The sequence below is a fragment of the Drosophila willistoni genome (genome assembly GCF_018902025.1).
Source record: "Drosophila willistoni isolate 14030-0811.24 chromosome 2L unlocalized genomic scaffold, UCI_dwil_1.1 Seg168, whole genome shotgun sequence".
Classification (NCBI taxonomy): Eukaryota; Metazoa; Arthropoda; class Insecta; order Diptera; family Drosophilidae; genus Drosophila; species Drosophila willistoni.
In genome coordinates this window covers 9,273,001-9,289,761 of record NW_025814047.1, presented here as the reverse complement: position 1 = coordinate 9,289,761, position 16,761 = coordinate 9,273,001, and the positions used below count along the sequence as shown (strand labels likewise).

Here is a 16,761-nt window from a genome sequence, read left to right as displayed (position 1 = left end):
GGCGTACTAATAGGTAGTGTAATTTGACGGATCAAAATCATAACTACATACATATGTATGTACATATATTTAAATAAAAGTATATATATACATACATTTATAGCTTGGTGTTAACCAAACTGGACATCAATAGAAATTGTTGTTGTATTATTTATAAAAAAATATATTACATATTAAAAAAAAATGCAGTTCTTTTTCTAACAATTTCTTTAATTTAAACACCGGTAAAATGACAATGCGCCTTATTGCTCCGGTATTTAGGACAACGCCAATTTTGGGTATGTTCAATGAATTAACCCTTCTTTAAGGTGCTCTTACATACATATGTATGTATGTACATACATATCTTCTAAGTCGGTAAGCATAGATGCACATACAAACATACATAAGTATTTATATTCGTCCCTCTAAAATATACATTTTGATTTCAGATAGTATAATATTCCAAATTGACTTAAATACAAGATTATTAAATAAGAAAAATGGCAGATCCTTTGAAATTCTTGCCAACTCGTTAACCACAATTTGCAGGTCTTAAGCCATCGGTTGGGGGACATGAGCTGAACTTTAACCCACTTTTTTGACCGCCTTTCTTCACCGACTCTTAACTTCTCTCATCTTTATCTCCTGAGTTGTTGCCACCGTCCTTGAGCCAATACCAATTTGTTATCCTGGCATGTCTGCTCATGCATTCATCAGGCACACACACACACACACATACGCACACACTTGGATGCATGCATAGAAGGAGACAAGATATTTGTGTGCTCATCTCCTTTTTGGCATATGTTGTTTGAACTGTTTTCGATTTCTTACAAACGCCTCTTGCTGTAATTTTTCGCATTCTACTTCCCACATGCATTCGTTCATTTTTTTTAGCTTTGTTTCGTTTTTACTCGTTTGAAAATTGGGTTACAGACCCACAGAAAACAACAACAAGCGAAAAAAGAAAAAACCCCTAAAAACAAGAAAGCAAAGCACAAGAAGTACGACAAAAAAAAACTGACAGGGAAAAAAAATGCAAAATCCGTTTGACGCCGTAAGCTCCATGAGTCAGGATAGGACTGTTGCACTGATTGGCGGGCTAGAGGCGTGGGTGGGTGAAAGACTTTGTCTTTTTATTCCAAGCCCCGCGCAGCGACCGACATGTCGATTTCTCATATTGCGGGGAAATTTAAGAGCGCTTTTCAAGGCATGGGAAAAGAGCGCCGCAGAGCTTAGCTTCATGTTTTCGTCTCGTCGTCGTGATCGGCTAGAGAGATCGCGTCGTCGTTCTCTGGGACAGAAACGGAGGCATAGTGGTGGCTGCTTGGTTTCAAATGGGGCTCAGTACGATTCGATCATTCGTCGTAACACGTCCAAGTCCACGAAAGAACTACAAAATTCAAGACGCAGTCTTCTGCATCGCTTCGTCTCAGTCGTCGTGGTGGCGCAGAAAGAAAGAAGTACCAAAAGCGACCCAAAAAACAAAAAAAAAAGGGTTCGCGAGTGTTGTTCAATTTGGCAAATGTAGAGTTTTATCCCGTTGCTGTGTGTGCGTGCGTGAGTGTTTGAGTGTGTGTGCAAAATACTGTGAACCGTTATTCATGCAAAAGCCCAACTGTTTCGGTGTTTCAGTGCTTTGAGAGTGTGTCAAAAGATAATAGAAAAAGGAGAGAAGAAAAAAAAAACATCGACCAAAGACCTTTTAATTTAAAACAAGACGAAAACGAACAAAAACCAAGTAACGGAAACATCGAAGTCGCCAAAGCAGCATGGCGGCAATTCGTCCGCCACCCACCAACTCTTCAAGTGCTCTCGCTCTCCCATCATCGGCCATATGTCTGAATTGTGCGCAGCAGCAGCGGCGCTGCCATCGCCAACGCCATCCGACTTTGCAGATTTACTGCGCCTGGGCGCTGATCACTCTGCTGGCTGCCAGCGCCGCCATCGTCGTCCAGAGTGCCGCCGTTTCCTTTGGTTAGTTGCAATTGCTGGGAAAATGTTTAATTAACTGGTATTAAGCCACACTTTTCCCGATCCCCCACCCTCATCCTCACCCATCTTCCTACTTATGTACATACATACATATGTTGCTGCTGTTGTTGTTGGTGTATTGTGTGTAAATGTGTGAAGAAATTGGTAAAAGGAAGCAATCGAGTCTGGATTAATTACATATGTATTAGGCTGGAAAATTGCATGAATACACTGAAAGAAACGATTCCGCTTGTCAAGCTGGTGTCTAAGTCGCAGTCGTCGCTGTAGTTGCCCAATACCTGATGTCTATATCAAAGGGGAATGGATGCGATATTTAGTTGGTGTCAACATTTCAATATACACACACACACACATACTTATATACATGCTTATGTATGTGTGTGTGTGTGTATGTGAAATATGATCACATTAAATGGTGTGTCATATTCGTTACCCTATTTGATAGAGAGTACATTAGCGTTCTTATAAATTAAATATTTACCTAGAGCAATGTGATATGGTGCTCTTCTGGTACTTCCCCCGGAATTACAAGTGGATCTACTTTGATTTCGGCAAATCATTCCATGATATTTTGTTTTTTTCTTTTCTATTTCGAGATCTCATGTGAGGTCTCTTAATGTTCTTTATTTTATATAATGAACCACTGTCATTTCGATGTGTTTTTTATTTATTTATTTATTAACTGTTTTGTTTTTGCTGACAAACCGGTTGCTGGCCTGCTCGATTTGACCGCTGTTGTTGCTGCTGCTGTGCACATGGTTTTTGTGTTCTTCTGTTTTTTTTTCTTTATTGTTTTAAAAAGCAAGTTTTGTATATATCATTCAGTTGTTGTTGTTGTTGTTGTATTGTATTTTGACGGTAACCTCTAGCTGATAAGCTAAGAAATTTCGCGTTGGTTTCATTTTATTGTTAACTATATAAATGAATCACTTTTGGCTTTTTTTTTTGGGTTTTGTTTTGTGTTTTGTTCTCTTTGCCTCACAACGAAACAATTAAAACACGTCAGGCGGAAAAGAAAATATTGTTTTCACAAAAAAAAAGAGAAGAAAAAGCAAAAACAGACGAAACCGAAAAAAAGAGACCGACCTCATTGTCATTGAAACACAGTTATGGCCTGGCCTGGTCGGCGTCTGTCTTGCCATAATGAAGAACAAAGGCGGCCCAGCCAGGAGAAATGGCAGTGAAATCGTCGAGTGCCAACAGGCGGGTTAAAGATTAGCATTAACCCTTCGTTGCCCAAATAGAAATCTAGACTCCAAAGTTTCGAAATTGTTACGCTTGGGTCGCACTCGCAATACGAGTATCTGTATCTACATACATACATGTATTTGTATTTGTATCTGTATCTAAATCTGATTCAAGTCACATGTCCCATGTTTCACTATTCAAATTTGGCAGAAAACAACAAGAATAGAATGAAACATGAAGCAATTTGCATATCCATACATATATATGAACCTATCTATGTACATATGTATGTGTGGATATAACATATGAAAACCGGTTTATAACTCAGCCACGAGAAGAAAAAGAAAAAAGAATAGAATCAACATATGTTGCGAATGGCTCCAAAAATTCAACCAACTTCCCTGGAGACGTCTAAGGTTCGATGGAGTGGGCAGGGGGGGCTGTCGATCGAGGGGGCGAATGATAAAAACCTGCTTGCCATGCAACTGAATGTCATCTGGGGTTCAATTAGGTTTAAAACCCCTCAATTAAAATGCAAATTGTTAGAGAACAAAAAATGGTTCAAGTTGTATTTTTGGCTTGCATTTTTTGGTTTGTGTGCTCTCTTTCTTAGCTAATTGCAAAATGGCTGCTCACTTGATTTATGTATGAGGCCATTAGAGGAAGGTAGAGCGCAACTAGATGGCCAAGAGATGCGGTGAAGAAGAGGCGTGGTGAGGTGAGGCAAAAGTCATGTTCAACCGGCTAACCAACTGAGCAGCAACAGTTGCCGTTATACTGCAAATGTGTTGCACGCAACGGCAGCAACATCCACGGCAGCAACAAGAACAAGAAATGCTTCTTGTTTATTGTACAATTTATTTATTTTGTACCTCTCTTTATCTTTCTCTCGCTCTCTCTCTGTCCCGTTCCCTCTCCATCTGTTTCTTTCCTTCTCCACATCTGTCCAGAGAGCAAACAGACAAACGACAAGCGACAAAGACAGAGTCAAGAGACGACAACAGCAGCAACAACAACAACATTTTCGCTTGACCTATTAGGAAAATTGGCCAACGGGAATTGTGGCATACAACCCGGGCACATACATAAACATATACATATACATTCGCATATAAAATATGTATATATGCATGCCAGTCAGTGGTTAAAGGAGGGATGGGAGGGGGACGTACTGAAGGCTACGAAGCCCACTGTATTCAGTGGGACAGACAAGCACTTAACCCCTTGCAGTTCTGACTTTGATAGTTGACCCATTTTTTCATTTTTGTCGCAGGCAAAACAAGTAAATGGAACTCGAAATTTTCCAGAAACGAGCTGGGAATACACTTTTACTATACAATTGATATTTAATTAGAAAAGTTCTAACATAATCTCATGTCATGATTAACAAATAAACAAAGAAAAACCCAAGAGAAACTATTAGTTCATATAATTAACCCTTCGCCCTGTCTCTTGACCTTACTTAGTGGATAGATATACATCGGTAATTAAGAGTTATATTAGAATGCTCTATATTGAGTTTATTGTTGATTTTAATATCTTATAAGTTTATACAGTCACTTACGAAATATTAGGTCAAGTGGTGGAAAATGGACTGAGATCTAATATTTTCAAATAAAAATTATATTCAAAACACAAAATATATTCGAGGTCATTTAAAGCAATATTAAAGGTAAACAAAGTAATGGCTAAAATAAGACAGACAATTTGTTTAAGTCTCTAGGATTGGAATAGATATACAACTTCATTACAGCTAAAACTAGTTGAGGATTACAAAAAAAAAAAAGAGAGGAGAGAACTTTTTACGAGAAACATTTAAATTGTATATGTTTCTTTTACCAAATCAGTATATGAATATATAACTATTGAGTTGGAAATTTTTCAGAAATGGGTACCTAAATGGTACCTAAAAATGATTTTGTTATTATAATCATATGTAGATACGCCAGATTAATGTAGGGCAGAAGTTTGCTATTTCCACAAATGTTTTTCGAAAGTTGTTCATATGAAAGTCTGGTTCTTAAGATAAATATCAGTATTTACTATATCATTCGTAGTTTGACTTACAATTAGTGGAAAACACATTTAATTTTGCTTGGATTACATGGTATGACTATATTGACTCTCATTGCGAATAGTCATTGGAAATTGGAAGGAATTGACAAGTTCAGAATTTAACGCTGATCTCTTTCTCCTAGTTAAATATAGATATGTACATATATTTATAGTGAAGTGCTTGTAGACTTTTTGCAGCCGCCCTCCGCCCCTTTGGGGGCCAGCTCGATATGCAACCTGGTAGGCATTTTGCAAAGTGTATGAAAAGCGAGTGGCGGGGCACTTGTCGACTTGTTTTTGTTGCTGGTTGTGCGTTGAGTGGCGTTTGCCTGTGGCTCCATTGTGTGTGTGTGTGTCTCTCTCTCTCTGTGTGTGTGTTGTGTAATTTTTAACAACAACTTTTTCGAGTGTCTCTCCCAACTTTCCCCCTTCCTGTTCTGTCTTTTTCTTTCAGTTGTATGAGTGTTGTGTGTGTGATTTTTTTCTTTTATTTTTTGGTTCTGTGGGCAGTCGGGCGTAATTATGACGAGCAGCATCCAACAGCAGCATGCAACATGCGTCCGCATCATGTGGCAGCCACAGAATTTATTATGCCCAACCGCTACTTGAAACGATGCTTGACAATCTCTCTCCATCATTCTCTCTCTCTGTTCCCTGTGTCCTCCATCTCGTTGCAAGAGTGAAGCGAGTTGCAGTTCTGCTCTTGGCCAAGTTGGCTTTTTGTTTGTCTAAATCTAATCTAAATCTAAACAGCTACTGGAAACTGGCCCACTTGAATCTGTCGGCATTGACTAGCATCTACGCATTTAAATAGGCCCTTTTTTTTTGTTGTTTTTTCAATTTAAAGATTCAAGTGGCGCTGGTCTAGCTGATGCTTGACCTACACACACACACACACACACACACAGATACTTTAACACATACTTATACAAACACTTACATAGATACTTACCGTCTATTGGCAGCAGATACTGTCGAACAATTTTCTGAAAATTGTTTACTTGTTTATGCTGTGAGGTTTATCTGTGTAATCAAGTTTGTTTGCTGTAAGTCAGTATATATATCTGTCATACATGCATACATACATATAAGATATATATGTATGTATGTCTGTTCGCCTGCCTGACCTTACCCAAATGGTAGCTCAAAAATTGTTTTTGGTTTGTTTGACCAACCGAATACGAAGTTCAAACGAAATGGCTCACACACACTTGTCTAGTAAAATAAATATGCAGACTATTTTAGTACACACACGAGTTTAACTTTCCCCCAAAAACAAAATATGAAAATGAATGAATGTTCTGCTCTGAAAAACCAAGACAAATTATTAACGGCATATTGGAGTGAAATTTTGTTAAGGTCGGACCCTTTCTTCGTTTGTCGTTTCTGTTCCTAGGTTCCTCCACACATCTCCCCCAAACAGAGCCATATTAACCTTAATGCCTCACTGCAACTAACTAAACAAAGCTCCACACACACACACACACACCTCAGCAATTCAACTTGTTATACACGCAGACATGGGCAAGTGTGTGTGTGTGTGTGTGCTTTTAACCCAATTAGCTCGGGAGTTCAGTGGCATAAGCTGGCGTTTTACGGCTTGTCTATAGTATATGTCAGCCTCGGTCTCCACATCACAAAACCAAAAAAAAAAAAACAACAACAATAATAAAAACAGTTAAAACTGATTATTTTGTAGTGCTAATGGCTAATGGAGTCTCCAATGATTAACTATAATTTGGGGTTATGACCAATAGATCATATTTATTTCAACAAATAGTGACAGTTCTGGGCTAATACAATTCCCAGACTCTATAACTAACTGGTTGCTACATAAATGCTTATGGGTTAATGGGTTCAAAAAACAAAACTTGTCAATTTCAACAGTTTTTTTTATTGCTTGACAATGAATAGAAAAAAAACCAATCCCATAAGGTAGACAAAGACAAAGAAAATATTCATTTTGTGTCAAAGAATGTGCATCATTCAGTACATATTCTAATCCTCCATAATTTCTTACAATTAGTTAATGAGATATATGTATGTAAGTCTTTGTACGTAACAAAGTTTTAGACTATTAGTCCCAGCTATTATGTGCGACACTTTCAACATTTTTATTTCGATTTATAGCACTTTTGAAGTTTTATGGCGACACAGATGAGAAGATGAAAAACGCAGATTGAATTTTGTTTTTCAGGATGATATCATTTTTCAAAGTTGTTAATTTATCTTCCTTTATTTAGGGGAAAAAAGTTTTTTTTTTATTTTTTTGACATCTGCAAAGATTTTAATTACTTTTGGTTGCATGTAAAATGTACTATGTATTTTTTAGATACTCAAACTTATATTAAAAAGGTAAAAGAAATAAGAAATGATTTGATAAATAAAAGATTTATTTATTTTAGGGTTAGGATAAGAGTTTTTTTATATGTTGCTATTTATCTCTTTAAATAATAAAGAAACTAGGAGATGAAGATGTATAAGTGCCACTTTATGTTTCTGTTATTCTTTCATTACTTTTGAAAGAGTCATAACTTATAGCTCTTGATAAGTACCAAAGTTGGTGCGAAAACCAACCTTCCTGGAGAATCGCCCATACACATATGGGTAAAAGGGTAAAAGTGTTTTTTTTTCCAATAGAAACTATTTCAAGATTTAAATATTTTTTACCTACTGCATCTTCTGATTGCTTGCCTGTTGGCGAATTTTCGTCTCTTTTACCTACTTAACGGCGTTTTGCATCAAAAGAAAGAGAGGGAAATAGTTGGGCTGTTGAAAACACCTCTTTAAGAAAAAAACACCTTTTTTGCAGGGAAACGAAGTCTATCTATTTTTAATCCGATTTTGATGAGCAATATCTCATTCGACAGGAAATTTGATTGACTATCTTTCGTAGTTCAAGTGTAGTTATACTTTAGTGTTTGTTAGTGGCGTAAAGTGAGGTCAAGCAGAGAGACCAAAAAATTCCATACAAAATTAAATTTTTCAATTGGCTCCAAAATGGACCCTGGGGCCAAATTGAAAATGTGTGGTATGCAGTTTATCTTAGTTTTACTAGATCTAAAACTTTTTCTTTGAGTCCAAAGGTGTACGATCAATTTTACAAATTTTGAAAATGTGTCTTTTTTTTTTTTTTGCAGGGTCCGAATTTGGGGGCTTTTTATCAAAACCCATTTAAAAAAAAAACCATTAGAGATACGCCCACGAAATTTACAGAACATCATCTCAATAGAATAACCAATTGAACGTTATAAATTAACTTATCAAAACTTTTCACTAACATTAAGTAATAATCGAATGAAATCAGAATTTAAAGTCAAAAAAAAATGTACTCAAATGTTTTGCCGTCACTGTATATGTAATAATGTTTAAAATTGTTATATGGAAAACAACCGATTTTCGAAAGGTTTCTGTTTTTCTCGAAAATTGCAGTCCTCCAAATACATATGATAATAGTAATTGAAACAAGGGTATAATGGCCTATTAAGTCGTAGTGATTTCCCGATAGTTCCTAGGATGGAGATTGAAGAAAAGCCTATTTGTCTAATAGATTGACAGGATTAGATGGGATTAAATTGTATGAAACCGTGGTTAAGTTGGTAAACATTCAGTCAAAACTCTCTTGAGCTCTCTTCTAATCAATTCTTGTTGTTGCCGATGTTTTCACTGTAGTTTGTTACAATTTTCTGACTTGTAAGTTCAACTTGAATGCCTCTCATGACTTTTAAATATTAAGTCTTGAGTGATATGGCAAATTATCGTAATCAGTATGCCCAATTTATGCTATACATATATCTCATTTCTTATGTTTATGCCTAAAAATGTGCGCATGCCATTTGCGGTTTATCTCTATCTCTAAAAGACATCGAGTTGCTAATGCGAATGATTCCCAATTATGGTTATTAAGATGATAATCATTTAACCGAAATTAATGACACATATAGATATAAGTGGGTGAATATGAATTGTATGTGGTTGAATGCAATTTTCAGGATCGCCCCTGCCCACCTCACCTCGTCTCATCTCACCTTATCTCAGATGGGTCGTAAATGATTATAGTGCAGCACGTGTGTCAGCGTCGACGTCGGTGTCGACGTCGGCGTCGGCGTCAGCTAGAGCCACTTGTCTATTAATGTCAAGTTCGAAATGTGAATTAGCTGGGCTAAAAAACACAACAACAACAACAACAACAACAACTACTACTACAACAATAACAATAAAATGCAAATTGTGTGTATTTTGTTTTTACTTGGGCAAACGAATGAAGTGAATTTCATTTTTAATAGTCCAAAATGTGGCAATTGCAAAATACATACATATGTACATATACACGAGCGAGGGCGGCTGCAATAATAAAATGTTGCAATAATAGTTATAATAATGTACATAGATATAGATGGATGCACATATACATATAACGATATGTGTGTGTGTGTGTGTTTGTGGTGCTGGCTGTGGCAGTCAGTGACCCAGAATATAGTATAATAATAATGCAAAAGTAGTTTTCCTACACCACACTCGAGAAAGGCAAACAATATCTGCCTTTCCCTCCCTCTCTCTCGCCCTTCCTTACCCACGAGATTGCTGTGCTAGTGTGTGTTTATTAATTGACGCAATTCTGTATGTGTGTGCGTGCATCTTTAACCTCTGAGCCGCACAGTTCAAATGCGAGTGCAAAATAATTGAACAGAGGAGGAGACTGGGCAACTGATCACTAGCCACACACTACACTCACCACCCATCCAACACCATCTAGAGATATGTACATATACACTCGAAAAAAAGGTTCAGTTAGTTGTTGTAACCTTTGAGTGCTTAATTTTGCGAATTGGTCACAAAATTGGGTCTTCTTTGCCCTCTACTGAAGACTTTGGAATGAAATTACACGACAATCTCCTTTATAGTTCAATTTATTGATTTTATCATGAATCGAATTCAATGTTCAAATTGATGTCAGTCAATTAATGTTGTTTTTCTCTCAATGTAGATATCTGTTTGGGAATAGGTATTGCGGATGCCTTTTGCCTTTCCTCTGCGTTTCAATTCAATTATATTCACAAATACAACAAATTTAATTGTGTTTTAGTTTTGCGAACGTGAAATTGTCCATGTCTATGTCTGTCAGTCAGTCAGTCAGTCAGTCCAGTCAGCCCGTGTGTCCATCTGGTCATTCGTGCGATAAGAGTCGTCATCATTTCACCAATTCACACAAAAAACTATTTTTAGTTGCCATCAGTTATTTATTGATTGTCGCTGCATGCTTTCGATATCTGTCAAGCTCAAAACCCAAACCCAAACCCAAGCCCAAGCTCTGGTATCTATGTATATGTGATGGAAATTAACAGATGATTGTAAATTTGGTTCCAAGGCGAGTCTCGAGATATGTGTCTGTTATGTGGTTGCTCCACTTACCACCTACCAATCCGAAAAACTCACTCTCAATTCATTTATTCGGTTTTCTACTATTTCCAGGTGATCTGCTGTCACATCCCACATTCAAGCCATTGTGCAGTGCCCAGCCAGAACATTTCATTGAGAGCGAGGGCAAAGAGTCTAGTCTCATTATAGAACTGAAGCCGGGTGGCTTTGGGGCCCAGCATTCCACCTGTACACGCATACTGAGTGCTCCACCCAACTACGGTTTCATTGTGCGCCTCATCCTGCCCAAGCTGCGTCACAACCAGCAACCCAATGACGACAATATTGGAAGCATCGGCACCATACCCGGCCCTGGCAGCTCCCAATCAGCAAACATCATGCCGGCTACTGGTAGCCTCACAAAATCAAGACAGTCGCCAGGCAGCTTGACGGAAATGTCGGCACTGATGGATCGACTGAATAGCTCAGGAACTGTATCGGCCCCGTCAGCCACGCTGGTGGGACGCACCTGTCCATTGAATATTGTAAGTTGACTAACCAACAATAAGTATCATCTATGAATTCGCATTGGCGCAAATCTACAGCAAGGTTAAGCGACCTTTGCTACACTGGACTTGGAGTGTAATTAGTGCGAAGTTGCCATTTTCTGCACCTTCCGTTCTTTTTTAAGCTCAACCATCGCATTAAAGTGTGAGAAATCAAGTGCTTCGTGGTGGGTCGGGGGGAGATCAACTCTTTGAACTCTTTGAATGAATTAGAGCTCCCACACAATGGCTGACTTGGGTGGGTACAAGTCTAACTGAAGATAAAACTAAGTGCCTAAGTAAACCCCATGATGAAAGGGGAAAGGGGATTGATCTAGAATGATTATCCAAATCTAAGAAAACCTCAACATTTCAATTTCATTTGGTTTTGCAATTTTCATTATTTCATTGCCAAATTACTTGATAATTGTGAAATAATTGATTTCCTCTCTGACATATCGAATCTATGAATATAAGTATTTATCTTGACATTGTTTTCTAGTTACTATTGTCTTACGAGTATGAGTGTGTGTGTATTTTTTTTGTGGTGGGACAATTTGACGTTTGAAATTGGCTCCAATTACATGGAACTCAACAAGTGAATCGTAGGTCTTGGCCCCCAAAAACATGTTGTTCCCCAATGCTCTGGACTTTGACGTTCGAGTAGCGCAGGACAAAGTCAGAGACTTTATAACGAGATGACCCAAAGCTGAAAAGGTTAAATTCAAAACTTTATTAGGATTAAGTAGTCATATATTGATATCAAGAAGGCGGAAAAGTAGTTTTTGACTTATCTTAAACCCCTTTCAATAATCAGCTGAAGTAACTCGGAAAATGCAATTTTCCATCAATATTACTTTATAATTATTCTGCTGATTTTGATTGGGTTGACATTGAAAAAGTTGAACATGTTTCACTTTCCGTGAAAAAAGCCAAAAGCCACATGTCAGCACTTAGTATGGTAGAATGGGCACGTCAGAGTCAGCCCAAGAGTCCGAGTAGTCAGTTCCAACTGCCCCCTCTGCCCACATATCCCACCACGCGATTTCAAGCCCTATTTGCATAAGCGCGTCGATTGAAACCATTTTTGGCGTTGACTCTTCGATGAGACGCATTTTAGGGGAGCTGACAATGATATAGAGAGTTTCTATACCCTCACAAGAAAAGATATCGACAACAAATGACTAAAAAAATTCAAAATTCTGATCTCTCTCTTTGCGTAAACACAAAGATAACGATATTCGTTGAGAACTTTTGAATACTGCAACTATAGAACAGTGTTAAACAGTTCCATGTAATTTTCTAAATAAGCTTTTCTAGGGTAAACCACACTTCGCATTAGCCAAAGTTGGGCCCGGCCCTCTCAATTTGAAGCTACTCTTTGTATTTGAAACACGTTTGTCTCATTTGGCCAGGAAAACGAAACCCGCAACACAACGCAACACTTTCAGTTGCGTTGCCATTTAAACATTCAAGTAAACGAGTGAGCGAAGCGACTGTCAGCCATAAAAAACTATGCTATGTCAACTGTGAGAACGGCCGTTTGATAGCAGACCCACACTAGGTAGAACCAGGGGGGGATTGGCTGGGTGATGGGTAGCCATTTGCATGCCAGTTGAGTCGTAAGCAGTCTTTTTGTTCTCCAGGCATGAGATGGGCCTGAGCATTGGGATGGGAATGATGATGCTGTTCATTATTACGGCCTTTGTTCCTAATGAGTTGGACTGGAGACCATTATGAAATGCAGTTAGAAGTACTCTTAGGCTGGCTAAAGCAGATATCAGCTGCTGATCAGGCTTGTTGTGTATTAACTGCTTTAATTGTTGTTGTTTTTCGTTTTCGGTTTCGTTGTTATTGTTTTTGTTTATGGCAGACACACCTTTTTATAAATTGTTTACTCTTAATTGCGCTTTCAGTTAATGAACTCGAGCCTGGTTCTCATTGTGTCTGTCTCTGTTTCTCTTCTAAATACAATAAAATATGTACATATATATGGTTTACCATTGTGTGATAGCCCAAGCAATTTAATGGATCTAACAATAAGTATATGTTTTTCGTATTTTTCCAGCGTAAATATTTAAATTTATCTCATCTAGTTATTTGTTTGCCTGGTTAAACGTTTTCACAGTTTTCGGTTTTGATCGTTGGTCGTGTTTTTATTTTTATCACGTTCTTTGAGATTTCTGAAGTTAGCTTTGGATTATTTTCGCATCTAGCTATTAATGCATAAACAAATTCCATTTCTCGCCTGATTGTAGTTCAGCTCTTTGGATCCCCACACGGCGCAATGGCGTGTGGATCCCTGCCAACTGGAGGACACAGCATCGGAAATGGAGGATCCAGTGAGGCTGTTCCACGGCCGTGTAAGAATCGTGTGGGAGCATGGTCAGAATGCCTTGAAGTCGAAGCTGATGATCACAGTGTTGGGCAAGGGAGAGCAGTGCAAGGACAAGTCCAAGCATCAGTGCCTAAAGATTGGGTGAGTGAAATTAGAGCTCTGGTGTTTATTTTGTACTTATTGTTTTCTCTCTTGTTTTCTCCATTCCAGAGACGAGCCCATTTTGTGCATTTCTAAGGAACTGGCCTGTGATGGCATCCGCCATTGCCCGTACAGTAATGAATACGACAGTGACGAGGACTACGAGCTGTGCTTTAAACAGCGTCGTCCTGGTGCCGGCACCTTGCCCTCTGCTCTGGAGTCGGATCTGTTTGAGCAGTTCGCCTTGGAAGTGTTCCGCAATCTGTTCGCCTACGATGCGCCTACAGGGCCCGAAGGAGATGGGCCACGTAATGTCACTGCCTCAGGCAATGGAACGACAGCAATGACGTCAACCACCACTCTGCGTAAGGTGTATACCAAAGATATGAAGAAGCCAGCCGGAGGAGAGGGCTCCCCCAACTCGATTGGCGAGAACTCAGAAGGGGATGGTGGGGCCGTCGCCACCAAGCAGGATAATGAAACTGCCGAAACAACGGGAACTGGCATGGGTAGCAGCGGCAGTGGCTTCACACGGCGTAATTCCACACGAAATGGCATCCACTCGGATCTGTCGAAATACGGACCATGGGGCTATCTCATGCTCGGCATGCTCCTTTGCGGCGGGGCCCTACTCATTTGCGGCCTCTGGGGTACGTTCAATTGCTCAGTTTTTTAGTTGCAAGTAAGACATAGACATTTGTCCTGTATTGATGTGAGTTTTATTGTTCTTTGTTTCCCGCGCATGTCCACCCACAACTATTTCTATTACTGGCTCTCACTATGTCTATGTCTAACTTTTCCCACACTTTCCGGCATTAACTTTCTCTACACACACACGCACACACACACTTATTCAGTTGTCTGTTGTCGCCTGAGCTCTCACATTGAAACCATACGTTCCCTTGCAGCCTCAGCATCACAGCACGCTGTTAACAACGAGCGGGAGGCGGCGCTGGCCGCTGCCAATGGCGGAGCAGGTGGCCTGGATCATCAGTTGAATGTTGCCTCGCCGCCCAACTACGAGGAACTGGACCCACCGCCAGCCTACTCGGTTCTGTTCCCGAATCAGAAGGCTGCCAGCAGCAACACTTTGAATTTGGATGGAGCTGCCGCCAGTTCCAGTAACAATGCCAACTCCACAGCGTCAGCAGCAGCAGCAGGAACGCCAACGGCAACCCCATCAGCGACTCTAGCAGCAGTAGCATCATCTGAAACCCGACCAGACCTTAGCTCATAAAGCCTGACAAATGGGTGGTCACTCCATGCGATGGCACCTGCCTGGCAATTGTGTAATAGTTTAGGTTCCATTTTAACTTTGACTGACTCTGATGCAATTAGTTTAACAAATCAATTTAGTGATAGCTTTAAGTACTACCTACAAACAGACATACACAAACATTACATTATCTATTAAATATGCATGAGCAAACGAAGTTGTGTGGAAAAAGGGGGAGAACAAAAGAGATCCCCCTGCTGCTGACAAGTGAAATGAATCCCCTCCTTCGATAATTGTATAAAAAAAGAAACCGATGATGGCGTCGCTTAATAATTTTTGTATTTTCGTTAATTTAAAATTTAATGTGATATAAATTTAAAACCTAATAAAAACAAAAACAAACATATCAAACCCAAATCTGTAGCCTACTTTTAGGATGACCCTTAACCCAGTAGATAAGAAAATTACTTTATTTTTTTTTACATCGAATTTAACATTTCATTTTTATTTCAGGTAAATTAACGGGAGGTCGCGGTTAAGGGCTGAACAGTGGGGGTTTGGGGGGAGGGGGTTTGTTTAGGCTGTTGGAGGGGGTGGTGGTTAGGGGATTTCATTTACATTTAAATTGCATGTAGTGCTAAAATGAGTTGAATTTCTGTTTGTTTTCTTTCGTTTCATTTCTCACTATATGTATACATTGCACTTGATATATTTGTTTTATGTTAGTTTGTTGCCTGTTTTCTCTAGTTTTTTAGCATTATGTTGTTTTTTATTTTTGTTTCACTTTTTTAGAAGGTTTCTGTTTTCGGTTTTTCTATTTTATTCGGCTAGAATCGCTCGATGCAATGTGTGTGTTTCTGTTGGTTGGTTGTGTTGGTTGTGTATGGATTTCATTCTGTTTTGCTTAGTTTTAATTTCCGTGCTGGATGTCTCTTAATCCTCTAGAAGCAATAACTTTTGCACTACTTCACATGCCGATACAGTTAGAATACAATTCTCGTAATCATAGTAAATCGTATAATCGCACAATCGTACAATTTCGTATCATCTATAACAAAAATTACACACTAAAAAACATGAAGCATTTTTTTATATGTATGTATGTTTATGTTTATGTTTATGTATATGTATATTAAATTTGAAATGGTTTTACATATCAAATTGCCGAATTGGGTTTTTTCAAAGATTTTACTTGCTACACACAATTCTCGCAATTTACAGTCGTAAATTCTAGTGTACTCTACTATCGTGTAATGAATAGTTTAAATTAGTTTCTCTTAATTCTTCAACTTGTTCGTTTCTTGTTCGTTTTGCGGGGGGAGTTGGGTTTGTGTCTTAATTGCCAATTTCAGCATTTCAGGAGCCCGACATGGGACATCCTATTTGGAATTTCGCTTGTTCTCCCTTTTGTGATATTTTGGTTTAATTACATACTCATAAGATTTGGGCGTTATTCATGTTCATCGATTCCATTTGAATTATACATACATTTTCATACTTAATAGCTAAAACTTGTAGATTTTTCTTTGTATGGTAGATTAGATCGCAATTGGGGGAGGGGGTGTGCAGTTAATGTTTATATAGTAGGTAAGTATTTTAGGTAGTATGTGTGACATGTTTGCTTGTGTGTGTGTGTGTGTCTCACAGTTTCATTTTTGTTTGGTTTGTGCAAATTGTGTGGTCTAGAAAATCTCTTAAGTCCTAATCTCATAGGCCATAGGGTACACTTATATAAATAGCAAAAAGTTGAACAATTTATTAATGTTTATCCTTATGGTAAAAAAAATCGATTTCTCTCATCTTTAAAAGTCGTTAAAAATAAATTCAAATTCAAAACTGACTGTTTTACTGACTGACTGCCTGTGTTCGCCTGCCGTTGCTTAAAATCTACAAATATATTTCTGTTACCATTTAATTCGATTTAGTTGTGTCTACAATACGAT

At 38.5% G+C, this 16,761-nt stretch overlaps 1 protein-coding gene across 1 annotated transcript; it reads left to right on the top strand.

Moving 5' to 3' along the window:
* Positions 1-1,326: 1,326 nt before the first annotated feature.
* LOC6652463 lies at positions 1,327-15,229 on the top strand. Its single transcript, XM_002074660.4, has 5 exons — positions 1,327-1,959; positions 10,693-11,123; positions 13,382-13,602; positions 13,672-14,252; positions 14,511-15,229. Exons 1-5 carry the CDS (start codon positions 1,755-1,757, stop codon positions 14,837-14,839), a joined length of 1,767 nt encoding a protein of 588 aa, XP_002074696.3. The 5' UTR covers positions 1,327-1,754; the 3' UTR covers positions 14,840-15,229.
* Positions 15,230-16,761: the final 1,532 nt, after the last annotated feature.